The 27,836-nt window shown below is 48.2% G+C and overlaps 1 protein-coding gene across 6 annotated transcripts in view; it reads left to right on the top strand.

Moving 5' to 3' along the window:
• The window catches only part of TNK2 (tyrosine kinase non receptor 2), a 99,061-nt gene that overhangs the window by 45,120 nt on the left and 26,105 nt on the right, over positions 1–27,836 (top strand). For all 6 annotated transcript variants that reach the window (XM_053387326.1, XM_053387325.1, XM_053387327.1 and 3 more), the window contains 8 exons: positions 4,883–5,060; positions 8,191–8,261; positions 11,693–11,905; positions 13,879–14,031; positions 15,592–15,869; positions 18,991–19,117; positions 19,338–19,484; positions 21,347–21,441. In XM_053387326.1, the coding sequence (XP_053243301.1) occupies positions 4,883–5,060; positions 8,191–8,261; positions 11,693–11,905; positions 13,879–14,031; positions 15,592–15,869; positions 18,991–19,117; positions 19,338–19,484; positions 21,347–21,441 (1,262 nt within the window). The remainder of the gene's footprint in view (positions 1–4,882; positions 5,061–8,190; positions 8,262–11,692; positions 11,906–13,878; positions 14,032–15,591; positions 15,870–18,990; positions 19,118–19,337; positions 19,485–21,346; positions 21,442–27,836) is intronic.

Raw genomic sequence — 27,836 nt, 5'->3', positions numbered from 1 at the left:
CATCAGTTGGAGAAAATAACTGAGGCCAAGCAGAGAATACTGAGAAGCAAAGCAGCTAGCAAGCCTGATCTTTATTGAACTGTTGCAACAGGGTTCCCCCTTCACACGCAGGAGAAGGAGGAGGACCCAGAACAAAGGTGTGTCTGCCCTTATGTAGACATTTTAAATTGTCCGCCTTGGAGTCCAAGACCACCCCCAGAAACATCATACCTACATCACAGAAAAGGCGGTCTACAACAGAAATCTGAGTGCATTGTTTGCCTCCTGTCTGGCAGGTTACCTGTTAATGCTCACTTGATTGGATACCCTGGGGAGTCTGGCCAGTCCTTTGTAATGATAAATACTTAGTTCCTGAGCCAGGTCACAGGCTCACGCTATTCATACACAGACATACCCTTAAGACAGGATTTGTGAAGGAAAAGACAGTGGGGAGGCTTTTCCCTGTTCCTTTAACTTTGCAGAGAAAACATTTGGTCAGTTTGGGAGCCAAAATAGCTTCATGGCTGTTTTCCTGTGCTGCTTCAGACATGTGGTTTATATATTTATGTACGTGTTTGCTTGGTACATTGATGAGCATTTATTACATATACAGTGGTACCTCGGGTTAAGTACTTAATTTGTTCTGGAGGTCCGTTCTTAACCTGAAACTGTTCTTAACCTGAAGCACCACTTTAGCTAATGGGGCCTCCTGCTGCCACCGCGCCGCTGGAGCCCAATTTCTGTTCTTATCCTGAAGCAAAGTTCTTAACCTGAAGCACTATTTCTGGGTTAGCGGAGTGTGTAACCTAAAGCGTATGTAACCTGAAATGTATGTAACCCGAGGTACCACTGTATATAAAAGACCTTAATTTTTAAAATTCCAATATATACATATGGAATAGTTGTCGTTTTCCAAGCGGAGAAATCTTCCATTTTAAAACGCCTGCAAACACTGAAGCTTTTAATGGTGCAGAGTTGAAATCTGGGCAGGGCAACGGAACCCACAGGATGTGACGTCACCTCCGGGCACCAGCAAGGCATGGCACCGCTGGGTGCAAAAACAGGCAGGAAGAGAGGGTCCTATTTGAGCCTCCTCTCTCTGCAACTCTTCGCTGTCACTTTCATTTGAGACGCCACCTGCATTTGCTGGAATTGCAGCGTCCCTGGCAGCTTCCGACCAGTTTTCTTCACCTGGAACCCAGGTACAAGCCGTCTCTGCGTGTGTGCCAGTGTTTGTGCCAAAGAGCGTGCCCTGGGCTGCTTTAGAAAGCCCGGCTGTTGTGGGCACGGGATGAGGCATTCCTTGAACACTACGTGCAAACACTCTTTTCTGGGGAGGTCTTTCACCCTCAAGATACTAGTCCTTCGTGTTTTTGTCTGTTTTCAAGACACAAAGCCCAGCAGGTTTTCTTATAGATTGATTTGTTCAGGGGTTGGTTTGGCAGCAGCAGCGGGCACTGTCAAACCCTGTGGCAAGCTTGGAGGTCCGGGAGGGGCAGCATGCAGAAATGGTCTACCTTGCAAGGTTGCTGTGAGGATGAAATGGGGAGAGGGAGAACCGTGTGTGCTCCCTTGAGCTCCATGGAAGGAAAGGCAGGATATACCGGTAAATTTGACAAATAAAGGTCTTCAAAAACGAGGCCTGGTGAATGGGTGGGGGCCGTCCCAGAGGTGAAACGCTGTGAGTGAAAAGGCCTTGATCCACATTGCCACCGTCTCTCCACAGAAGTTGAGAGAGTACTCTAGGGATCAATAGGATTTGTTCTGATTGGAAGATTCCAGAGGCGCTGAATCATTTGGTGTCCCCTAAGAATTATTTCCCCCTTCTCCCCATTTTTTATTTTCGAAAAAGTTACTAAGAATCATTTTTATATTTATTTATGCTGTTTATTCAAAGCATTTCTCCTCCTAAATCTTCAGCCGGAAAGGCTCCAACAGTGGCTTATGTATTTGTACGAGTAGCTGCCGCTACCCTGAGGCTCGCACTCTAAAAAGACATGGCATGAAAGGAAAGAGCAATGGGGAGGGAAGAGGAATACAAGCAAACTTGGCAGCCGATGGTTAATGTTAGCATGTGTATCTTTGTGTGTGTGTGTTATGTAAGTGTATTTGTGAGCCAGTGTCTCTAGTGACTAAGAGATTGGGTTAACGATCTGGGATACAGTATCTTTATCGCCATGACCTTGCTAGGTTGCCTTAGGCTGCAATTTGGATTCAGTGGGACATTTGTGAATAGGCGTGTATATCTAGGGTAGTGGATGTGGTCCCTACATCTCCCATCAACCGCAGATAGCAAGCCTGTTGGCTGGAGACGGCACCACGTTGGCTAACCCAGGCCTCTCTCCCTCTCGGTCCATCTTCAGTAATGGGATAAAAGTACTGTTCTACGTTAAAAGGTTGTTGTAATGATTGCATCATGAGAATCTGTGACGTGCTTTGAAGACTGGGAAGCGCCGTGGAAGCTGAAGACTTGAACCCATGGAGCTGATCCTTTGCAAAAAGTGCTTTCTAAGTGCTCTTGAGGGCCTTCTTAAATATAATAATAATAATAATAATAATAATAATAATAATAATAATAATAATACTACAGTGGTACCGCAGGCTAAGTACTTAAGTCGTTCCAAGGGTCCGTTCTCACCTGAAACTGTTCTTAACCTGAAGCACCACTTTAGCTAATGAGGCCTCCTGCTGCTGCTGTGCAGCCAGAGCACGATTTCTGTTCTCATCCTGAAGCAAAGTTCTTAACCCGAGGTACTATTTCTGGGTTAGCAGAGTCTGTAACCTGAAGCGTATGTAACCTGAAGCGTATGTAACCCGAGGTACCACTGTAATAATAATAATAATAATTTTTATTTATATCCCGCCCTCCCTAGCCGAAGCCGGGCTCAGAGTGGCTAACAGCAATAAAAGTAACACAAATATAGTATTTCGGATGAAATTGTACCACCCTGCTTCAAAAAAGGGGGGGGGGAGGAATGCAAGATCTGGAAGTGTGCTGGTGGGCTGGGGGTGTTTGGAGATCACAGCACCTTTAATTCTCCGAAGGGCTGTGTGATATGGAAGTCGGAGCAAGGTTTTCTCTGCTGCTCCAGAGGGTGGTACCTGAACCATCATATTCAGATTTCAAGAATGGCAATTCTGACTCAACATTCGGAAGGGGTTCTGACACTAAGCCATTCAGTTGTGGAAAGGCCTACCGTGGAAGGTGGTTGACTCATTTATGGAAAGCTGGATTTCCAGGGATTTTTCAGCCGTGATTCCTGCATTGCAGGGGGGTTGGACTAGATGTCCCTTGAGGGACCCTTCCATCTCTACAGTACTGACTCCTGTTCCTGTACATCGCCGTCTTTGCTTCCTCCGTGGCTCCTTCCTCTCCTCCACCTCCACAATCCTACCTGAGCCTTGCCTGCCCTTTTCGGCCACCATCGCTTCTCCAGACGGTCTGCGGAGAGAGAGACCCCCAAAACCACGGCTTCCTCCCCAGCAGCCCCATTTCCCACCTAGCGCGGCTCGCGGGTCTCTTCTTCCTCCCACCTTGTGATGCGAAATCCAGACTCCTTTTGGCCAGGATTCCTTCCGGCCCCCGACTCCGCTGGCAGACTCCCGGGGACCGTGCCGCAAATGTGGAATCGTTCAGAGCAAGAACAGAAGGCCTTTCTGCGAGCCACACGTTCCTCTGGGAAACTGGCCAGCAGACCTATTACTGTCCATTAAGCAGGGCTGGGGGGCTAATGGGGTTTCAGCTGCCCCCTGGGAAAGGCCAGGCCCAGGTCTGACCCGTTTGTGACAGCAGTGGGAGATAGTCGGACGAGGAAATCTTGACTGTAAGCTGGCTTGTTCCAGTAAGGGGCTTCTGGTCTTATCCTCCCCCCAGCTCTCTCCCATCCCTGGACAAAGCCACACTCTGTTTAAATGATTAACTTCCGCACAAAAAAACAGGGGTGTTTAAACTTCCAGATCGCCTTCGGATCCCTGCGGTGGATGCACCAAGCAGCGCAGGAAGGTGCCTCGCGTTGTGGCCACCAGACTCGGTTCCCAAACTTTCTGGGGCCACACAACCCCTTGCTTTGTCCCTTAAACACCCCCAGTGCCCCCTCCCTCACCTATGAAAAAGCATTGCTCAGATTCGTGGGTTTGCACAGCCCACGAAGGAAGATCATAATATTTAATAGGTTATTGTATTTTGGTGTTCTGTTGGAAGCCGCCCAGAGTGGCTGGGGAAACCCGGCCAGATGGGTGGGATATAAATTATTATTATTATTATTATTATTATTATTATTATTATTATTACACAATAAGGTTCAGTTACAGTAGCAGCTGATGGCCCATTTATCCAAAATCCAGTCAAAACTATTTATAGTTCAATTAATTTGACGGTAGCGGTGAACTGGAGGCAGCTTTTCAAAGTCTTATGGTCATTTACACCTCCGGAGCCTCTTTGCCACCTCCTTGCTGCTTGGGGCCCCCCACCCCAGATAATGCCCATTGTGTACTTCCATAAAAGTTCTCTCCTTTTGCGAGATCTGTTGACTTCACCGTAGCAGTTATTGATTAGCCTGACAGGCTGTAATTCCCGGATTTGAAGTGTTTAGCAACATGTTGCTTTGCTTTTGAGGTCAAAACGGCGGATCTATGATTCTATGGTTTCTAAAAGGTTTGTGTACGTCCCTTATAGTTTTAACCTAAGTACTGAATATGACATCTCTCTTTTTTGCCCTTGATGGTAAAGATTGATGGTTCACACATACCCGCCTGCCCAGAATTCATAATTCTGGCTCTCCAAATTTCCTGGGCCTCTGCCTGCTCCCCAGCCGAGGAGAAGTTGGGGGGACTGTTTCCTAAAACCAGGACCCCCACCCCACCCTCACCTGCCTGACTTTTTCTTCCTTCTGTTTCCCTGCAGAAGCTGAGCTGTGGCATGCAAGCAGATGAAGGAACGGACTGGCTGCTGGAACTGTTAACTGAGGTCCAGCTGCAGCAGTACTTTTTGCGCATCCGCGACGACCTCAACGTCACGCGCCTCTCGCACTTCGAATATGTCAAGAACGAGGATCTGGAGAAGATTGGCATGGGGAGGCCTGGTAAGCGAGTCCCCGCCACTTAACGCCGACTCAACCGGCAGCAGCATCACGGGATGGGAAGCGAAAGGGAAGGAGGACGCTTTGGAGCAAATTTGGGTGTCCTTTTTATTGTGCGTTGATGACGATTTGTGCTCACGGATGCTTTAGCTGAGACTCCTGCATTACAGGGGGTTGGGCTGGATGACCCCTGGGGTCCCTCTGAATCTGTGAAGGTCTCAGGGTAGTTATATGCAATCCTCCTATTATTATTATTATTATTATTATTATTATTATTATTATTTTATTTCCAAAACCAAAAAAGAAAAATTACAACATCAAATTCAACATCCATATTCATTTTCTAACATGAACCTATTACATAATTAACTAAATTAAAATATACCTAATCACTCTAAACCTCTCTTTGCAATCCTGCTTTCAACGGTTTCAAGGCAAACACACTGGTTCTTGCCAATCAGAGCATACCCCATTACTTCCTATGGAAGTCCCATAACTTTTTGTACCACAAATGTCCGGCTTTATTTTCTGTCCCACTTTGGTTGTTCTCTAGTGCAGGAGGACCACTCCAGATGTTAGATGATCATCCACACACCAGATGTGTGGATGATCTGGTATAGGTAAGGTAAAGCAACAAAGGTAAAGGACCCCTGGACAGTTAAGTCCAGTCAAAGGTGACTTTGAGGTGCAGCAATCATCTCACTTTTCAGGCCAAGGTTGCCGGTGTTTGTCCAACGACAGCTTTCTGGGTCATGTGGCCAGCAGGACTAAACCGCTTCTGGCATAACGGGACACTGTGATGGAAGCCAGAGCGCACGGAAATGCCATTTTACCTTCCTGCTGCAGTGGTATCTATTTATCTACTTGCACTGGCATGCTTTCGAACTACTGAGTTGGCAGGAGCTGGGACAGAGCAACAAGAGCTCACCCCATCGTGCAGATTCGAACCACCGACCTTCTGATCGGCAAGCCCAAGAGGCTCAGTGGTTTAGAGCACAGCGCTATAATACGGCCACAAATTGTTCTTCTTATTATTAAATTTGCATGCCACCCTTCACCCGGAAATCACAACATAAAAATACAAAACGGAAATACTGAATACATAATAAAACACAAGCAAAACAAACAAACAAACAGAAAACAGCCTCCCACAGACACATTTAAAAGGTCATAGAATGTTAATGCCTGATATCAATAGGCAGGGAGTTCCAAGGTTATGGAAATTTGGTTATAGAACTAGTGAAGTGGAGGCAGAGAATAGGCTGAGCCAGAGGCAATGACAGGCGGAGTTCCCGTTTTGCACCTATCCTGCTCCCTGCTGGGTTTCACAAGGGCAAAACATAGAAAGCAGGATTGTGTATAACCGCCCCGATACCATCATGAGCATAAATCATCTTCAAATCTCCAAAGGGCTGTCACTCGGAAGAGGGAGCCAAGCGTGTTTTCGCTGCTCCATAGGGATTCAAATTGCAGAATGTTGATTCCAACTAAACATGAGGAAGAACTTTCTGACAGTACGAACCGCTTGACAGTGGAACGGACTCTCTTGGGGGCTGGACTAGATGCCCCTCAGGGGTTCCTTCCAACTCTCCAATTCTGTGATTCTATTAAAAAAAAAACAACCATGTCTGGAAGGCCCTCTGAGTAGCTCAGAACTCAGCCATGTGTAGGATTGCACCGCTCAAGGGCCACATAAATGTGAAGTGCATTATGAATTTTTATTTCCATGTATTTTTAAAACTAGGGACGCGGGTGGCGCTGTGGGTTAAACCACAGAGCCTAGGACTTGCCGATCAGAAGGTCAGCGGTTCGAATCCCCGGGACGGGGTGAGCTCCAGTTGCTCGGTCCCTGCTCCTGCCAACCTAGCAGTTTGAAAGCACGTCAAAGTGCAAGTAGATAAATAGGTACCGCTCCGGCGGGAAGGTAAATGGCGTTTCCGTGCGCTGCTCTGGTTCTCCAGAAGTGGCTTAGTCATGCTGTCCACATGACCCGGAAGCTGTACGGCGGCTCCCTGGGCCAGTAAAGCGAGATGAGCGCCGCAACCCCAGAGTCGGTCACAACTGGACCTAATAGTCAGGAGTCTCTTTACCTTATTTTTAAAACTAATGCATGACACCTTATTGCCCCTTTTGGAGTCAAGGTTATGAAACGAAAAGAAAATTGCCTTTATTTTGAAAGAGGCAGGCCTGAACGATGATCCCAGTCCCCTTTTACTTCTTCCCAACACTAAATATCCACCTGCAGTTTGGAATGCCTAGCCAGGAATTTGCTGGGCAAACCTTTAACAGGACGAAACATAGGTGACACACAGATGTATGAAATGAAGACTTTCAGGTTTTGTGGGTTGGGTGTTATTTAAAAAAAAAGAATTAAATGAAAAGCAGTTCTCTTGGGAGACTGAGTTTGAGTGGGAGAAGAGAGAAGGAAAGAAAGGGCTTAGCCCTGTCCCTGCCGGGCATTTTCTTGCTCAGAATGAACCCTCACCCTTTCCCCACTAACTCCCCTCTCACAGCGTTCTGGATTTGTGTCTGCAAATCTGGAACTTCAGGGTTGCTTTGAGTGGAAAACTGACCAGCTAGCTAAGAACCTCCCCCCATACACCCCGAGTTGATCCGCTACTCAAAAGGGGAGTTTCCCCACACGGACTTAGCTGGTATTCATTTATGAAAAACACGCAGGGCATGTTGCAAATGTTTGCTTGTACTGTGTGCTTTGCCCCGTAGTGTCCTGGAGCTAGGAGAATTAGAGGGTGTTTCAGCTACAATATTCGGTATATCTTTAATAATAATAATAAGTTTTATTTATACCCCGCCCTCCCCAGCCAAGACTGGGCTCAGGGCGGCTAACACCAGGTATAAAAACAATTGATTAAAATACAACTTAAAAACAAGATTGAAATACAACATTAAAATGCAGCCTCATTTCAGTAGAAACTCAAATCTAAAACTTTTTGGAGATGAAAACGTCAAATCTTTGCAGAATTACCTGCCACAATGAAACATCCAGTCTGGAGATGATTTCCTTGTGGGGCACATGCATGCAATGGGGATTGGGGGTGGTGTGTGTGGATATTTTGGGAACTGACCAGTCCACCCCCCCACACTGACTGACCCTCGCCTTTTGTTTTCACAGGTCAGAGGCGCCTCTGGGAAGCCGTCAAGAGGAGGAAGGCTGTGTGCAAGCGGAAATCTTGGATGAGCAAAGTAAGGGCAGCTGTACTCAAGAGGGCTAGAAACTTAGTTTTTTAAAAGCAGTCTTTAAAATCCCCGCTGGATGGTTGTTTCTTAAGGACTGACTAGAGGCACATTGCTAGTCTCCCATTACCGATTTTTCAGCCTCCATGCTCTGTTTATTTGCTTATTCATTCCTTTAAAAGATGCACACCCAGCTGTTCACCACGGGGTCTCTAAGGCGGCATATTTACAAAATGTGCAACAAAGCAGTGTGGAGTAGTGGTTAGAGCAGCAGGCTAGGGACCTGGGGGTCCAGGGTTTGAATCTCTACTCGGCCATGGTGACTCTGGGCGCCTCTCAGCCTAACCTGCCACACAGGACCAATGAGGGGATTAAAATGAGGAGCGGGAGACAGCCCTTCCGATATTCAAAGATGGCTGCTGTGTCACCTTTGGGATCTGCGACCAGCGGGTTGGACTAGATGATCTTGGGGGGATCCCTTCCAGTTCTACAGTTCTGTGATTCTAGGACTGTTAAACCTTCAGCTCCTCGGAGGAAAAAGGTGGGATATAAATGCAATAAATAAATAACTAATGCAAGAACAAAATGCAAGCGAAACCGGACTTAAAACCCCAGTAATCAAAGAAAGAAATCTGCATTAAGAGCAGATTAAAAAAACTGCGCTTGTGGACAGATGCACCATACAGACCTCTGTCCTCGGAAGGTTAATTTCCCAAGGCACTTTGGCTAATCGATTGCAGTTTACAGGATTAGTTGCAAGCTCAAAATAATTAACCGCCTTCGTTTCTGCTGAGCCGTCAGATGGGAGCCTGGTGCTTTTGGTCCCTCTGGCACCCCCTTCTGGCTGAGGCTTCCTCAGGAGCAAATTTTCATTGCCAGGCTGCGTTGCTACTGGTGGACCGACTCTGCCACTCTGCTGTTATTAACGTCTGTTTGCATAGGGTGCTGCAGTTGGAAGGGGGGTCCCTGCCCCCCCGCATGCACACAGACCCACTGTACAAGCAGCAAGTGGAAGTGATAAATAGCTGCAATTGGCCGTGATGTCTGTGAGCTCAAGGGCTGCAAATTGAATTCACAGTAATTATCAGGAGAGTATTGAATTAACCTTCATGGCTGGCTTGGAGCCAGGCTCTTAACTGCTTGCAGATCATCGCAGCGAGAAGCCCTCCTTTTGCTGAAGAGGGTGGGGATCTGAAGGGGCACGTCCCCTGGGATGCCTTATGAAAGCAGGATCAGGCCAGAGACCCTTTGAGGTCCAGCCTTCTGCTGCTTATAGTAGCCAGACAGCTGCTTCTAGGAAACTCCTGAGCGAGACATAGAGGCAATAACCCTGTCCAGGTCTCCCTTCAGGCCCTACAGTGAGTATTCAGAGGTACCACTGGGACTGCAGCAAAATGTTGCAGCATGCAGCTCTTCTGTTAAGAGTTCCAGCCACTCCGTTGCCTCAGTTTCCCAGTATCCTGTGGTCGCCAAACATGCAGCTCCTGGTGTCTTAACAGCAGCTGAAGCAACCGAGGTTGTCTGTGATTAAGTGGCACATGAATGCTGGTAAATAAAGTAAAATGAATTTGTTGCGGGCAGAGCCCTCTGGCTTCCCTTCTTTACAGCGCCCCATGCGAGCCGGTTCCCTGATCGAATCCTGGGCACCATGAGAACCCGCTTGGATTTTTTACGGGGAGATGGGGATCATGAGAGAACCGCCCCTCCCACCCGGACACTGAGGTCCAGCGCCGAGGGCCTTCTGGCGGTTCCCTGGCTGCGAGAAGCAAAGCTACAGGGAACCAGGCAGAGGGCCTTCTTGGTGGTGGCGCCCGCCCTGTGGAACGCCCTCCCACCAGATGTCAAAGAGAAAAATAACTACCAAACTTTAAATTATTATTATTATATTATTATTATTATTATTATTGCCCAAAACCTCATGGCCAATAGGCCTTCTCTCTTGCTCACCAGTCCCTGGGAAGTTGGAGTGTTTGGGAATATGCTGTGAAGCTCAGCCTATGGAGACGGGGAAAGGGCCGTCTTCTCAGGCCCTCAGCTACCATCACCCTCGTCCATCTCCCTGTGCGTGTCTATATCTTTCTTATTTATTTATAGTCTGCCCTTTGTTTTTTAAAAAAACAAAATGTATCTGGGCTGCATCAATAGGAGTATAGCATCTAGATCAAGGGAAGTAATAGTGCCACTGTATTCTGCTCTGGTTAGACCTCACCTGGAGTACTGTGTCCAGTTCTGGGCACCACAGTTCAAGAAGGACACTGACAAACTGGAACGTGTCCAGAGGAGGGCAACCAAAATGGTCAAAGGCCTGGAAACGATGCCTTATGAGGAACGGCTAAGGGAGCTGGGCATGTTTAGCCTGGAGAAGAGGAGGTTAAGGGGTGATATGATAGCCATGTTCAAATATATAAAAGGATGTCACATAGAGGAGGGAGAAAGGTTGTTTTCTGCTGCTCCAGAGAAGCGGACACGGAGCAATGGATCCAAACTACAAGAAAGAAGATTCCACCTAAACATTAGGAAGAACTTCCTGACAGTAAGAGCTGTTCGACAGTGGAATTTGCTGCCAAGGAGTGTGGTGGAGTCTCCTTCTTTGGAGGTCTTTAAGCAGAGGCTTGACAACCATATGTCAGGAGTGCTCTGATGGTGTTTCCTGCTTGGCAGGGGGTTGGACTCGATGGCCCTTGTGGTCTCTTCCAACTCTATGATTCTATGATTCTATCTCGAGGTGGTTAATGATCCTTACATGCCTTTGTTTAATTTACTTCGGACGGTTGCATCTCGCCCTTCTTAAAAATGCATCCCAGGGCACCCCAATATAATGGCAATTTTTTAAAGAAATGCATTAGAGGAGAAGGAAAAATCTGATCCTAAACCTCCACTGCCTCACGGCTATACTCGTTTGTGAGAAAGGCTTCAGAAGCAAACCCTAAGGGAAAGCCCTTTGCCGCTGTGTAAATTTTACAATTGTTGTTTAGTTGTTTAGTCGTGTCCGACTCTTCGTGACCCCCTGGACCAGAGCACGCCAGGCCCTCCTGTCTTCCACTGCCTCCCGCAGTTTGGTCAAACTCATGCTGGTAGCTTTGAGAACACTGTCCAACCATCTCGTCCTCTGTCGTCCCCTTCTCCTTGTGCCCTCCATCTTTCCCAACATCAGGCTCTTTTCCAGGGAGTCTTCTCTTCTCATGAGGTGGCCAAAGACTTGGAGCCTCAGCTTCAGGATCTGTCCTTAAAGTGAGCACTCAGGGCTGATTTCCTTCAGAATGGAGAGGTTGGATCTTCTTGCAGTCCATGGGACTCTCAAGAGTCTCCTCCAGCACCAGAATTCAAAAGCATCAACTCTTTAGTGATCAGCCTTCTTTATGGTCCAGCTCTCACTTCCATATATCACTACTGGGAAATTTTACAATACAGATAAATAATTCCTCTCTCCTTCCGCGCAGGTCTTCAGCGGGAAGCGGCCTGACTCAGACTTCCAGCCCCTGGCGCAGTGCGGCCTGGGCAAGCAGTCCACCTCGCCCCCCCTGGAAGAGGGTCAGCAGCAGGCCTTGACATGCCTGATCAGCGAAAAGGACCTGATGCTCTTTGAGAAGCTGGGCGACGGCTCCTTCGGGGTGGTGCGGCGAGGGGAGTGGTGCACCCCCACCAGCAAGTTGGTAAGGGGGCCACCTTCCCCCAGGCGTTCCTCCCTCTGGCTTCCTGCTGCGCTGGCAGTAATGGAGGCGATGGGGGAGTTTAGCCAGTACAGTGGTACCTGGGGTTACATACGCTTCAGGTTACAGACTCCGCTAACCCAGAAATAGTACCTCGGGTTAAGAACTTTGCTTCAGGATGAAAACAGAAATTGTGCGGCAGCAGGCGGCCCCATTAGCTAAAGTGGTGCTTCAGGTTATGAACAGTTTCAGGTTAAGAACAGACCTCCAGAACGAATTAGGTACTTAACTCGAGGTACCACTGTATGGAAAAGGAAAAGGGACCCCTGACCTTTAGGTCCAGTCGTGGACGACTCTGGGGTTGCGGCACTCATCTCACTTTATTGGCCGAGGGAGCCGGCGTACAGCTTCCGGGTCATGTGGCCATCAGGACTAAGCCGCTTCTGGCTAACCAGAGTAGCGCATGGAAACATTGTTTACCTTCCCGCCGGAGCGGTACCTATTTATCTACTTGCACTTTGACGTGCTTTTGAACTGCTAGGTTGGCAGGAGCAGGACCGAGCAACGGGAGCTCACCCCGTCGCGGGGATTCGAACTGCCAACCTTCTGATCGGCAAGTCCTAGGCTCTGTGGTTTAGACCACAGCGTCACCCACGTCCCACCACTGTATGGTGTTGTTGGGTAAATAAGTAAAGGACCTCTGGACAGGTTAAGTCCAGTCAAAGGAAACTATGGGGCTGTGGCACTCATCTCGCTTTCTAGGCCAAGGGAGCCGGCGTTTGTCCACAGACAGCTTTCTAGGTCATGTGACCAGCAGGACTAAACTACTTCTTGGGCTTGCTGATCAGAAGGTTGGCGGTTCGAATCCCCGCGATGGGGTGAGCTCCCGTTGCTCTGTCCCAGCTCCTGCCAACCTAGCAGTTTGAAAGCACGTCAAAGTGCAAGTAGATAAATAGGGAAGGTAAACGGCGTTTCCGTGCGCTCTGGTTTCCGTCACAGTGTCCCGTTGCGCCAGAAGCGGTTTAATCCTGCTGGCCACATAACCCGGAAAGCTGTCTCTGACTTTCGCCAGCTCCCTCAGCCTGAAAGCAAGATGATCATAATCATAATCATAATAAAATTTCATTTATACCCCACCCTTCCCGGTTCAGAAAACCGGGCTCAGGGCAGCTAACGACAAATTTAAAACACCTAATTGTAAAAGCAGCATAAAATACAATATAAAAACATGACTAACTATAAAATTCAAAAATCAATTAGATAATCCCCTGGACTAGCTGGCTGAATTGGTCCTACATGGGCCAGCGAGGAGGCCAGGGGAGAATTAGCTGTCGGGTCTCAGAGCAGGTAATCTTCATAAAAGGGGAGAGGGAGGAAAGAGAAGGGAAATAAAAGATCAGGCTGAATTCAAATTTAAGGCCAGGCGGAATAGCTCTGTCTTACAGGCCTGACGAAAGGTTAAATCCTGCAGGGCCCTAGTCTCATGGGACAGAGCATTCCACCAGGTCGGAGCCATCACTGAAAAGGCCCTGGCCCTGGTGGAGGATAGTGTGACTTCCTTAGGGCCCGGGACCTCTAAACTATGGTTATTCATGGACCTTAAGGTCCTCTGTGGGGCAGACCAGGAGAGGCAGTCCCACAACCCTATAGTCGCCTTTGACTGGACTTAGCCATCCAGGGGTCCTTTACCTTTTTACCATTGGGTAAATATTGGGGTTTGATGCACCTGTGGGTTTATCTAGCCAATAGAATCCTGGCACCAGCTGCCAACCGAACAGAACGTTTATGTAGGTTTTGCAAGGTTGGAGCGGCGCAACTTCAGCCTCGCTTGGTGGCTTCCAGCAAATTAACAATTGGTTCTTCTTCTAACGTCATCCGCAACAACCGTGCTGGCCGCCCTCTGGGTTAAAGATTGCGCTGCAACCTGTATGCCCAAAGCTTAACCTGGCACTGCCCTCTCTTGCTTCTTCCGCCAGTTGAACGTGGCTGTCAAATGCCTCAAGACGGACGTGCTGAGCCAACCGGAAGCCCTGGACGACTTCATCCGCGAGGTCAACGCCATGCACTCCTTAGACCACCTGAACCTCATCCGCCTCTACGGCGTGGTGCTCTCCAACCCCATGAAGATGGTGAGGACCAGGCTCCCTTCTGGAGAGGCTGAGGACAGACGCCGCTTCTGGGCTCCAGCCACAGAGGGAAAAGCGATGTTTGGGGCTGGGGCTGGTGGTGGATAATAATAATAATTTATCATTTATACCCTACCCATCTGGCTGGGTTTCCCCAGCCACTCTGGGCAGCTCTCAACAGAATATTAAAAACACTATAAAACATCAGACATTAAAAAGATGTCTTCTAAAAGTCAGATAGTGGTTTATTTCTGAAATATAATCGGAGTCGAGAGTGGATTTCAGGCTCTTTATTCAGCTCATAGTGGTGAGGGGGAATGGAAGTTCCCTCAGAATGTCTGCTTTATATACATTATTTACACAATGTGCCCCAAGTGATTGGCTAATTGCGGGATTTTTCTGTAGGTCAATCAGGTTGCGGATTCACTTCCACCTGGAGCTGGATTGGGTGGCTCCTGTGGACCAATCAGACTGCTGCATTCCAGATCCTATTGTTTTAGGACGAATCAGACTGCTGCATTCTGAATCCTATTGTTCTAGGACCAATCAGACTGCTGCATTCTGAATCCTATTGTTCTAGGACCAATCAGACTGCTGCATTCTGAATCCTATTGTTCTAGGACCAATCAGACTGCTGCATTCTGAATCCTATTGTTCTAGGACCAATCAGACTGCTGCATTCTGAATCCTATTGTTCTAGGACCAATCAGACTGCTGCATTCTGGATCCTATTGTTTTAGGACCAATCAGACTGCTGCATTCTGAATCCTATTGTTTTAGGACCAACCAGACTGCTGCATTTTGGATCCTATTCAACTCAGTACATAACACATAGAAACGTTTGAGGGGGTTTTTTGGTGTTGGAATATTTTGTTGGAAGCCGCCCAGACTGGCAATCCAGTCAGATGGGTGGCAAATTAATTAATTAATTAATTACAGTGGTGCCTCACAAGACGAAATTAATTCGTTCCGCGAGGCTCTTCGTATAGCGGTTTTTTCGTCTTGCTAAGCAAGCCCATTGACAGCTTAGCAGATTAGCGCTATTAGCGGTTTAGCGGCTTTTAGCAATCAGCTGTTAAGCGGCTTATCAGCGGATCAGCTGATAAGCGGCTTAGCGGCTTAGGAAAAGGGGGGGAAGGGGGAAAAAACCGAAGGAACTCGCAAGACTTTTTCGTCTTGCGAAGCAAGCCCATAGGGAAATTCGTTTTGCGAAGCGCCTCCAAAACGGAAAACCCTTTCGTCTAGCGGGTTTTCCGTCTTGCGAGGCGTTCGTCTTGCGGGGCACCACTGTAATTAGTCGGAAGGGACCTGGGGGATCATCTAGTCCAACCCATTTCAGTGCAGGGGGGGACTGAACACATGGCCATTAACAGCACCATCCTCTAACTCACTCAGCGTAATTCCTGCGGGGTTGGACTTGATGAGCTTTCGGGGTCCCATCCCAACTCTGCCGTTCTATGAATCAGTTCCGGTCTCTGTAACCGGGCAGCGGCCCTATCGCCAACCCCGAGTCGAGGGTCCCGGCCTCCGCTGTGCGTGACGTCTTTCTGTCCTGCCTCCAAGGTCACGGAGCTGGCCCCTCTGGGCTCCCTGCTGGACCGGCTGCGCAAGAACCAGGGCCACTTCCTCATCGCCACCCTCTGCCAGTATGCCATCCAGATCGCCCGCGGCATGGCTTACCTGGAGTCCAAGCGCTTCATCCACCGGGACCTGGCTGCCCGCAACATCCTGCTGGCCACCAACGACCTGGTCAAGATTGGAGACTTCGGGCTCATGAGGGCTTTGCCCAAGAACGACGACCACTATGTCATGCAGGAGCATCGAAAGGTGCCCTTTGCCTGGTGAGTCACCTGCGCCCCATCAAGGCTTTGACCTTTAAAGGCCTTTGTGGCTTAGGGCCCTTGTATTTACGGGACCGCCTCTCCTGGTCTGCCCCACAGAGGACCTTAAGGTCCATGAATAACCATAGTTTAGAGGTCCCGGGCCCTAAGGAAGTCAGATTATCCTCCACCAGGGCCAGGGCCTTCTCAGTGGTGGCTCCGATCTGGTGGAATGCTGTGTCCCAGGAGACCAGGGCCCTGCAGGATTTAACTTCCTTCCGCAGGGCCTGTAAGACAGAGCTATTCTGCCTGGCTTTCAATTTGAACTTAGCCTGATCTTTTAATCCCCTTCCTTCCCTCTCCCCCTTTTATGAAGATTCCCCGCTCTGGGATCCCACAGCTAATTCTCCCCTGGTCTCCTCGCTGGCCCAAATAGGACTAATTTAGCCAGCTAGCCCTGGTGATCATCTAATGTTTATTGGATAGATTTTCTCCTAAATTGATTTTTGATTTTATTGTTATTCATGTTTTATACCGTATTTTATGCTGTTTTTTGCAACATCAATTAAGTGTTTTAAATTTGTTGTTAGTCTCCCTGAGCCCGGTTTTCTGAACTGGGAAGGGCGGGGTATAATTTTTATTATTATTTTTTTTAAAAGACTGGCTTAGCAGAAACTCGGGCTAAAAATGGCAGGATACAATCGAGGAATGCAACACACACACAAACACGCAACACAAAACCCAGAAAGGAATCCATAATGAATTGAAAAAATGTTTAAAAGTACTTTCCAAAAAAAACAAAAACAGAGTCCTTTTTTGTTGGGAATAAGTCAGATGGAAATTCCCAGGTGTCAGGAAAAGTTATTTATGTATGCCGCTACTATGGCCCGTGTTTTGTTAGCCCCAAATTGGAAAACGAGTGAGGTCCCAACTGAAGAAAAATGGCAGCTTAAACTAATGGAATATGCGAAGCTTGTGGACTTAACATATAGAATAAGAGAACAAGAAGACCATACGTTTAGAGAAGATTGGAAAATCTTTATTGATTATATGGGTGAAAATTGTGTACACTTGGCAGCGTTAAGAAATATTCAACACTGTAAATAAGTTTTGGTGGATGTAATAATGGAATACTGAATGGTATAGTTAATGTGAAATATGCAGGGATTTATGATATGCAAAATGAACCATGGAAAGAGAAGAAGGGAAGTCATTGACGTTTTAAGGTTGTTTAAATGAATATTCTAAATTGTAAAACAGAAAATTTAAATTTAATAAAATTATATACAGAAAGGAAAATGAAGCCAGGCTGAATTAGCAGCAAAAATATTTCATTGAAAATGTTTTTTGGGGAGCCCCTGGTCCCTCTGCTGTCCTGAGGAGGGTGACCCAAAGAGTGTCTTTGCATCTCATGTTCCAGTTTACCTGTGAGATTGCCATACTATATGGGCCACTGGTCTGATGCTGTTCTTGCATTCTTAGGAGTGTCCCTAGCTGAACACAACCCATCTCATTCTCTCCCTTTTTGTATATAATTTTTATTCAATTTTCTGTTTTACCATTCAAAATACTCATTTAAACATCCTTAAAATATCAACGACTTCCCTTCTTCTCTTTCCATAGTTCATTTTGCATATCACAGATCCCTGCATATTTTACAAAAACTAAACCAGTCAGTATTCCATTATTGCATCCATCAAAACTTATTTACACTGTTGAATATTTCTTAATGCTGCCAACATTTTGAAGTGTACACAATTATTTCCCATATATTCAGTAAACATTTTCAAATCTTCTTTAAACCTATGTTCTTCTTGTTCACTTTTTCTGCAAGCTTTTTCTGCAAGCTGTGCATGTTCTGTCAGCTTAAGTTGCTATTCTTCTTTAGCTGAGACCTCGCTCGTTTTCCATCTTGGGGCTAACCAACCCGTCTCATTCTCCACCCACATTGTTTTGAATTGCAGTTATACCTGCCCCCCTTCAAATAATAATAATAATGAAATATGAAATTTACGGCATGTAATGCCTTAAGAGAGAATATTATGAAAATGATATACAGGTGGTACATGACACCAGTCAAGCTTGCAAAAATATATCATTTGCCTGATAATAAATGCTGGAAATGTAAAGAGACTGAAGGTACATTCTTTCACCTTTGGTGGACGTGCCCAAGGATTAAGGCTTTCTGGGAGATGATCTATAACGAAATGAAAAAGGTATTTAAATATACCTTCCTGAAGAAACCAGAGGCCTTTCTCCTGGGCATAGTCGGCCAATTGGTGCCGAAGAAGGATAGAACTTTCTTCATGTATGCAACAACAGCAGCAAGAATACTCATTGCAAAGTATTGGAAGACACAAGATTTACCCACCCTGGAAGAGTGGCAGATGAAGGTGATGGACTATATGGAATTAGCGGAAATGACTGACAGAATCCGAGACCTGGGAGAAGAGTTGGTGGAAGAAGATTGGAAGAAATTTAAAGACTATTTGCGAAAACACTGTAAAATTAATGAATGTTAAAAATGATGTTGGATTGAAAATAAGTGACATTAGCAACAAAGTTAATGAGAATATGAAAAAATGAATTGATAATGGATGAAAATATAGAGTTATAATATGTTAAGATATAGAGTTAAGATAAACGAAAGAGGGTAAGGATTTGCTGATTTGATTATTTAAATGGGAATACAAAAAGGGGAGGTGTGAGGAGGTCAAGGAAACAAGCTAATGAGTTTAAAGTTACAAAAAATGGATTTGTTTTTAACTCTTTTTTATCTATTCGTTTTTTGTATTTTGTATTCTTCTTTTTCATTTTTCTTTTTTATGTATTTTTGTATGTTTTCTCTTGTTATCTTTTTCTTTTCCTATGTTTTCTTTTTTTCTTTATGTATTTTGCAAACCTATGTTTTTGTAAAACTTCCATAAATATTTTATAAAAAAAACAAAACAAATAATAATAATAATAATAATAATAATAATAATAATAATAATAATAATTTATTTATATCCCGTCCTCCCCAGCCAAAGCCGGGCTCAGAGTGGCTAACAACAATAAAATAAATACAACATTCTGAAATCATTTCATTATAAAATTGCACTGATGCATCTCTCTCTTTCCTCCTGCTCACCTGCAAATCCAGGTGCGCCCCTGAGAGCCTGAAGACCCGCACCTTCTCTCACGCCAGCGACACCTGGATGTTCGGCGTGACGTTGTGGGAGATGTTCACCTACGGACAGGAGCCTTGGATTGGCCTAAACGGCAGTCAGGTACGATTGCAGAGGCCTGGTCTGCACGGTGCCTCACCTTACCTCATGAGAAGAGAGCTGAAATCCTCACAAATGAGAGGGTGCTGTTGTTTTTAAATGATGTGCGCTGGACCTCCTGCATCGCTCTCTGCGTTGCCACCAAGCTCCTAGTCCTCATCAAGGAGGCTTGCCAGTGGGCTGGTTCCGGCTTGCTCTCCTGAGCCCTGTTTCCTTTGCCTAGATTTTGCACAAGATCGACAAGGAGGGAGAGCGTTTGCCGCGGCCAGAAGACTGTCCCCAGGACATCTACAACGTCATGCTGCAATGCTGGGCACACAAGCCGGAAGACAGACCCACATTTGTGGCCCTGCGTGACTTCCTCCTGGAGGTATTTGCGAGAGGTGTTTTGAGGGGGTTTTTGGGGGGGGAGGAATACAAAATAATAACAGCTGGGAAAATCAGTGTTAACCTGTGCGCCCAAACTAAATCATGTGTGGAGGAATAATAATAATAATAATAATAATAATAATAATAATAATAATAATAATAATATATTTATACAGTGGTACCTCATTCCGGAGGTCCGTACTTAACCTGAAGCTGTTCTTAACCTGAAGCACCACTTTAGCTAATGGGGCCTCCTGCTGCTGCCGCGCCGCCGGAGCCTGATTTCTGTTCTCAACCTGAAGCAAAGTTCTTAACCTGAAGCACTATTTCTGGGTTAGCAGAGTCTGTAACCTGAAGCGTATGTAACCTGAGGTACCACTGTACCCCGCCCTTCCCGGTTCAGAAAACCGGGCTCAGGGCGGCTAACAACAGATTTAAAACACTCAATTGATACAACCAAAAACAGCATGAAATACGGTATAAAACGCGAATAGCAATAAATTCAGAATTCAAAATCAATTTAGGGGGAAATCCATGGGGAGTGGGCAACCTTGGATGTAAGCAAGCAAACTAGTTTTCTGCTGCTGCAGGGGGTTGGCCCCAAACCAATGGCTTCAAGTTACAAGGAAGGAGATTCCGATTAAATATCAGGAAGATCTTTCTGGCATTAAGCGCTGTTCGATAGCAGAATGGACCTCCTCAGAAAGAAGGCTGTGGCTTCTCCTTCCTTGGAGCTTTCTAAGCAGAGGTTGGGTGGCCTACTGGCAAGGATTGTTTAGGGGTTCCTGCATTGCAGGGGTTGGGCTAGATGACCACTGGGGTCCCTCCCAACTCTACAGTTCTATGATTCTATGACTCAGAAACCCATGGAGGCATCTCTTATTTGGGTGTCCTCAGTGCTGCCACCTAGTGAGAGAGAGAGAGGCAACAGCCACAGGTTTTATTTTATTTTACAGTGGTATCTTGGTTCTCAAACTTAATCCATTCCGGAAGTCCGTTCTAAAACCGAGGTGCCCTTTCCCATAGAAAGTAATGCAAAACAGGCTAATCTGTTCCAGACTTTTAAAAACAACCTCTAAAACATCAATTTAACATGAATTTTACTATCTAACGAGACCATTGATCCATAAAATGAAAGCAATAGTCAATGTACTGTACTATAAAACAAATAAGACAGTATTGTAGATGATAAAAATAAAAAAATTCTTTTCTTTCTCACCTGCACTGATGATAGTTATTGTTTGGATGGAGGGCTTTTATCCATTTCCGCAGTCAATCAATCACACACAGTCAATCAATCAATCCACACAGCCACAAAAACAAATTAACCAAAAAAGCCTCAAAAACAAAAACGCAAAATAAATAGCAAAAACAAAAGCACCAAACCTAATCCATTCCGGAGGTCCGTTTGACTTCCGAAATGTTCGAAAACCAAGGTGCAGCTTCCGGTTGGTGCAGGCGCCCTGGAAACAATAGCTGACAGCCACACTGGATGTTCAGCTTCCAAAAAAACGTTCACAAACCGCAACACTTACTTCCGGGTTTTCCACGTTTGGGAACCAAGGTACCACTTGTATTGCATTTTGTATTTTCACATCTTTATCTCACCTCTCCCCAAGATAGCATGCGTGGTTCTCAGCCTAGTTTTATCCTCACAACTGCCTTGCGAGGTCGGTTTGGGCTGAGAAACTGTGACTGTTGCAGTGAGCTCATCGGCAGCTAAGTGGAGATTCGAACTCGGGTCCCTCAGGTCCTCGTCTTTGGCTGGGGGCCAGGGCAGTTTCCCTCCCTGCAGATCTGCAAGCTTTTAGCTGGGTGGTCTCTTTGCGGAGCCTTCACGTCTCCCCTGCTTTCCTCCTCCAGGCGCAGCCCACGGATATGCGGGCGCTGCAAGATTTCGACGAGCCGGACAAGCTCCACATCCAGATGAACGACATCATCACGGTCATCGAGGGCAGGTAGCGTGGGGCAAGGGGAGGACTGGGCAAACTTCGAGAGGGACCCAGGTGGGCAAATTCTGACCTCACCTAAGAAACCTAATGCACCGAAGGCAGTGCGGCCCTATGCGCTTCTACCGAGAAACACAACTTATTCTGCAAGACGGTTGCCCAAATCACCTGCTTTGCAAAGGCTGTTTCCGGAGGTTGTTGCGGGATAGCTCAGTCGGTCTCGCGCGAGACTCTTGATCTCAGGATTGTGGGTTCGAATCTCACGTTGCACAGAAAGTGTCCCGCATCGCAGGGGGGTTGGACTAGATGATTTTTGGGGGTCCCTTCCAACTCTTAAGATTCTGGGATCCCACCTGCCAGAGAGTCCCTGGGAAGAGAGAGTCTGACCAGAGCATTGGCTCGCTGTTTTGTCTTGGCCAAGTTGCTTTGCCACAGTCGTCCCCGCCCGATTTTCAGAATAGGTGACTTTGAGGGCAAGCGCAAACAGATTGTCAAACAGCAGCAAAAGCTCCTCTGATTGAAATTGCCCTGGATCATCATAAAATGTGAAGGATGGGCTCAGGAATCTAAAGGGGCTGTGCTTTGGGAAGGAGGGGGAATGTAGCGGGCATAGCATCCAGTTACATTTGGTTTCTGCTTAACTTAGCTGGGAGTTCTTTCTGCTCCCCCTTGGAGTCAGGGGCTGGGATCCTGGCAGACCCAGATGCTTAGAAACTGTGTGCGAGTTTAAATAGGTTTTTAGTCTAGTGTTAGGGACGCAGGTGGTAATGTGGGTTAAACCAGAAGGTTGGCGGTTCGAATCCCCGCGACGGGGTGGGCTCCCGTTGCTCGGTCCCTGCTCCTGCCAACCTAGCAGTTCGAAAGCACGTCAAAGTGCAAGTAGATTAATAGGTACCACTCCGGTGGGAAGGTAAATGGCATTTCCATACGCTGCTCTGGTTCGCCAGAAGCGGCTTCGTCATGCTGGCCACATGACCCGGAAGCTGCACGCCGGCTCCCTCGGCCAGTAAAGCGAGATGAGCGCTGCAACCCCAGAGTCGTCCGCGACTGGACCTAATGGTCAGGGGTCCCTTTACCTTTACTAGTCTAGTGTTGCTTTAACTTTTCAAAAGCCTGACATATTGCTGTTAACTTTTTCACATGGGTCATCTTACTGCATTATCTTTTTTCATAGACAGCTTTGAGCTGTGTGTATGTGTTGATTTACAATCAAGTGGTGCATAATTTTATGGAATAAATAGAATGAATTAATACATAAAGCTTTGTGGGCGGGATGCTCAGAAAGGCTTCGTCTGCTCAAGCTCAGCGTGGCTGGGATTATTCAGTGTGGGGTTCCTCGGAGGCATTTAACAGAGACTGGGAGGACATCTGCCAGGGGTTCTTCACCCGTGATCCCTGCATTGCAGCGGGCTGGACTAGATGACCCCATGGGGTCCCTCCCAACCCTACGAGTCTGTGGCAGTGCCCTGCCCTTTGCCAGCCTGCATGCCATGCCAAAGCAGTGCCGCCCGGGCTCTGGAGCGACCGGCCTCCCTTGCCAGGGCCCCTCTCTGAGTCACTCCTTTCCCCGGAGTGTGATTTCTGCCTTGGCTTGCGTACCCTCCAGTGCTCGGCGAGCCACGTTCTCTCGCACGCCCCCGCTCTGGCTGCCGCTCCCTGCCACCCACGCTCACCTGATCCTCATGCCCGTAGAGGAGACGGCACCGGCTGGCTGGCTGGCTGGCTGGCTGGCTAGCTACCCTGGGACGGTTTCCCCAGAAGACCTGGCAACCGCAGAAGGGTTTTCCGAAAGAGGCGATTCTCCTGCCCAGGGTGGCAGCAGCCTGGCATGAGGAGAAGCAGGAAGGCGCGAAGGGGGCACCCCTATCCATCTGGATGCCAGGGGGCCCTGGAGGTGGGCGTCCGACGGGCACCTGGTTGGCCATTGTAAGAAAAGGATTTTTAGAGAAAAGGACAATGAGAGAGTTGTAGAAATACTATGCAAGAGAGAGGGGGGGGCTTTTAATGTATTTGGATTTGAGGGGAGTGGGCTAAGGTTTTTTGGGAGGGGCCCATCAGATTTCCATTCTCCTGCCCTCGCTGTGTGTACCAGTCCTGGCATCTCCAGATTGATTCCTGCATTGCCAGGGGTTCGACTAGATGACTCTAGGGTTCCCTTCCAACTCTGCTGTTCTGTGATTCAGTGGCAAGGATATCGGGGGGCAGGACGAGGAATGGGTCTCTTTCTCCCCCAGGGTTTGGCAAGCTGCTAAGGCTGCCCCCTCTGCCAACTGGAGGAGATGCTCTTGGTCTGCCCCTCCCATCAGCCCCCGCTGATGGGATTTGTGGTCCAGCACATCTGCCTCGCTCAGACGCCCACCTAGAGTCCCGTGCCCAGTTCTGGGCGCCACAGTTTAAGGAGGATGTTGACAAGCTGGAAGGTGTGCAGAGGAGGGCGACCAAGACGATCAAGGGTCTGGAAACCAAGCCTGATGAGGAACGGTTGAAGGAGCTGGGCGTGTTTAGCCTGGGAAAGAGGAGACTGAGAGGAGATACGAGAGCCATCTTCAGATACCTCATGGAAAAGGGAACAAGCTTGTTTCCTCCTGCTCCAGAGGGTAGGACTCGAACCCGTGGCTTCAAGTTAAAGGAGATTCTGACTAAACATCGGGAAGAACTTTCTGACAGCAAGAGTTGTTCGATAGGAGAATGGAATCAGAAGCTGGTAGACTCTCCTTCCTCGGAGGTTTTTAAGCAGAGGTTGCCGGGAATTCTTTAGCTGTGATTGCTGCATTCTAGCAGGTTGAACTGGATGATCTTTGGGGGGCTCCCTCCCAACTCTACCATTTTGTGGAGGACACCCGGCTGGCCACGGAATGCCAGCGGAAGGACGAAACACAGAGGTTGGGCCCATCCCTGAAGACCCCTTTCCTGCCCCTCTACGGCTGGCTCTGTTGCCCAGCTGCAGGCTGGGTCCGTCCCCCCTCTATTCAGCGGCCGTGGGCCAGGGCGGGACGGTGTGTCTCCAGGGACCGGCTTTCGCTGCCGCCTGCCTCTCCGTGACTCTTGCTCCTGGGCTGGGCAGCCTTAATTGCAGGGAGTTGGCTGGCAACCAGAGCCAGCGACGAGGGCGTAGCGCAGAGCATTACGTCACGGCCCTGCTGAATGACAAGGCTGAGCACATAAACAGCCCTTCCTCCCTGCCTCTCTCTCACACTCGGGACGCGGTGGTGAGAGAGATTCGGGCTTCCCTGCCGGCTGGGAGGCTCGCCTGAGGATCCGGCGTGGATTCCCCTCGGGGAGACCCCGCACAGGTGATGCTTCTGACAGGGAGGGGAAACTGAGGCCGGTGGGTGGGTGGAACTGCAGTCCACTGCCAGAGGCAGTGAGAGCTGCTGCTCTCGCACTCGGGTCCTGCTTTGGGGTTTCCCATCGGGGCGTCCGGTTGCCCCCTTTGAGAACAGGCCTTCTGGAGGAGATGGGCTGCCCTGCTTTGGCCAGCCTCTCCTCATGTTCACAAGGGGCTGCACATGCACAAGGCTTTGCTGCCGGTTTGCCAGCCGTCGCTTTGCTGGTGGACGTTGCTCTGCTTTGGAAGCTGGGGTTGCGGGTTCAAGTTCCGCCGTGCCGCTTTGTTGGTGCCAGCCCTGCCTTGGCTCAACCTATCTGTTTGTTACCCCAACCCATTGCTCGGGCGGCGGGGAAATGGAGAACTAATTTGTGACGCTCAAACCAAATGCTGAGATTCCTGCATTCCAGCAGGTTGGACTGGATGACCTTTGGGGGACCCCTTCCAACTCTGCAATTCTCTGATTCAAATGCGAGTCGGATCTTTGAACGCTTTGTTTTTTTCTTTTAAGTGGACTTCCTTTGCATGTTGTTGGTTTAAGACATAGGAAGCTGCCTTATGCTGTGTCAGACCATAGGCCAGTATTGCCCGCACAGACTGACAGCAGTTCTCCAGGTTTCTTTCTCAACCCGACCTGGAGACACCATCGGGGACTGAACCTGGGATCTTCTGCATGCAAGGCAGCTGCCCAGCGCACTGAGTTGCAGCTCTAGGAAGCGCGAACTGCACATGCCCATTTGCACCCTGCCCTGGTCTCCTGCTCGCCTGCGCAGCAACTGCAGGCAAGAGTTGGCTTAAGACTGTTTGAATTGGGGAAAATAACTATGGGCAGATCCTCTTCCATTAACTGACCTGGTGCAGAATCTGCTAGGAAGCTCACGTGCCTGTTGCTTAATTTTGGCCAGTCTTGTCCAGAGTTTCCCGTTGGTTTGCGACCCCTGGAGCAGACCTCAGTCTGCCGTCTGCTCTTTGGCTGCCCTTAAGAGCAGATAAGGTAAAGTGTAAAGGGACCCCTGACCATTAGGTCCAGTCGTGGCCGACTCTGGGGTTGCAGCGCTCATCTCGCTTTACTGGCTGAGGGAGCCGGCGTACAGCTTCCGGGTCATGTGGCCAGCATGACTAAGCCGCTTCTGGCGAACCAGAGCAGCGCACGGAAACGCCGTTTACCTTCCCGCCAGAGCGGTACCTATTTATCTACTTGCACTTTGACATGCTTTCAAACTGCTAGGTTGTCAGGAGCAGGGACAGAGCAACGGGAGCTCACCCCATCACAGGGATTCGAACCGCCAACCTTCTGATCAGCAAGTCCTAGGCTCTGTGGTTTAGACCACAGCGCTACCCGCGTCGCTTTAAGAGCAGATACATCACTTCTTTTGCATTCAGTACTTGGCTGAGCCTTGGGGGTGGCACGATGGGAGAGCTTTTGCTTTTTGGCTAACCAGAGTCCCCCTTGGAAACTTTGCCTAGTTTATGCTCTGATTGGTTCGGAATAAGCCGGGGTCGAACTGTGGTTGATAGAATCATAGAATAAGCAGCTATCTTCTCTTTAAAAGACATCTGAAGGCAGCCCTGTTTAGGGAAGTTTTTAATATTTAATGCTGTATTGTTTTTAGCACTCGATTGGAAGCAGCCCAGAGTGGCTGTGGAAACTCAGCCAGATGGGCGGGGTAATAAATTATTATTATTATTATTATTATTATTATTATTATTATTATTATTATTAATTGTAGAGGGACCCCAGGGGGTCATCTAGGCCAAGGGTCGGCAAGGTTTACCTCGCCTGGGCTGGTTCACTCCAGCGGAGAACCCTCCGTGCGCCGGATCGTGCGCACTCCCGCGATTTCCAACGTCTGCGCAGATGCGATTTCCAGCACCAGCGGAAGCAAGTCCCTGTGCCAGGCTGCGCCGGTTTAGTGCAACGCACGGGGACTCGCCAAGTAGGCAGCTCGGTTTGGGGGTGGCTCGGGGGCCGGTTAAACGACGCCCGTGGGCCGCTTGTGGCCCATGGGCCTTAGGCTGCCGACCCCTGATCTAGCCCAACCCCGCAGGAATAATGATCCTGGCTTGCTCATTCCACCCAGGCCTGGTTGGAAAGTGAAAGGGATGGTTTCTGATTTCCTTGCAGCCCTGCCAGAGGATGACAGATGGGTGCAAAGAGTTCAGGAGTCCGAGGTTTAAGCACATTAAGGCTTAAAAAAAACCATGGTTCAGCCTTGGTCATCTTGCCGCTGAAGTCATCTTGCCTCGTTTTGTCTCCAAACACAAACACCCTTTAATTGGAGATGCAGGGAATTGAATATATAAAGCCTGTTGGGTCCATCTGGCTCAGTATGGCCAACCCTGACTGGCAGTATCTCTCCAGGGGTTCAGGCAGGGGGTCTTTCCCAGCTCCCCGTGCCAATTCTAGAGATGGGGCCTACTCTATCACCGAACCATGATCCGTCCACCTCTCTCACACAAACCCCAGAGCCTCACCAAATTCTGCCTTGGTCAGACCTCACCTGGAGTCCTGTTTCCCGTTCTGGGCAGCACAATTTAAGGAGGATATCGACAAAGAGGAAGGTGTGCAGAGGAGGGCGGCCAAGATGATCAGGGGTCTGGAAAGCAAGCCTGATGAGGAACGGTTGAAGGAAATGGGTATGTTTAGCCTGGAAAAGAGGAGACTGAGAGGAGATAGGAGAGCCATATTCACATATCTCAAGAGCTGTCAAATGGAAGATGGGGAAAGCTTGTTTTCTCCTGCTCCGAAAGGTAGGACTCGAACCCATGGCTTCAAGTTACAAGAAAGAAGATTCAGACATTAAACATTAGCAAGATCTTTCTGACTGCAAGAGCCGTTTGAGAGTGGAACGGACTCCCTTGCAAGATGGTGGGAACTCATCCATTGGAGGTTTTTAAGCAGAGCTTGGATGGCTATCTGCCATGTATGCTTTAGCTGAGATTCCTGCATTGCAGAGGGTTGGGCTGGATGACCACCGGGATCCCTTCTGACAATTCTGTGATTCTATGAAAACTTCTTTTAACCAGGCCTGCCAGTTAGTGGGTATAATCTGCAAGAGCCCCGGCCTTTTTCAGG

This window comes from Podarcis raffonei, chromosome 5 (assembly GCF_027172205.1).
Source record: "Podarcis raffonei isolate rPodRaf1 chromosome 5, rPodRaf1.pri, whole genome shotgun sequence".
Classification (NCBI taxonomy): Eukaryota; Metazoa; Chordata; class Lepidosauria; order Squamata; family Lacertidae; genus Podarcis; species Podarcis raffonei.
This window is presented reverse-complemented; position numbering and strand designations above follow the sequence as displayed.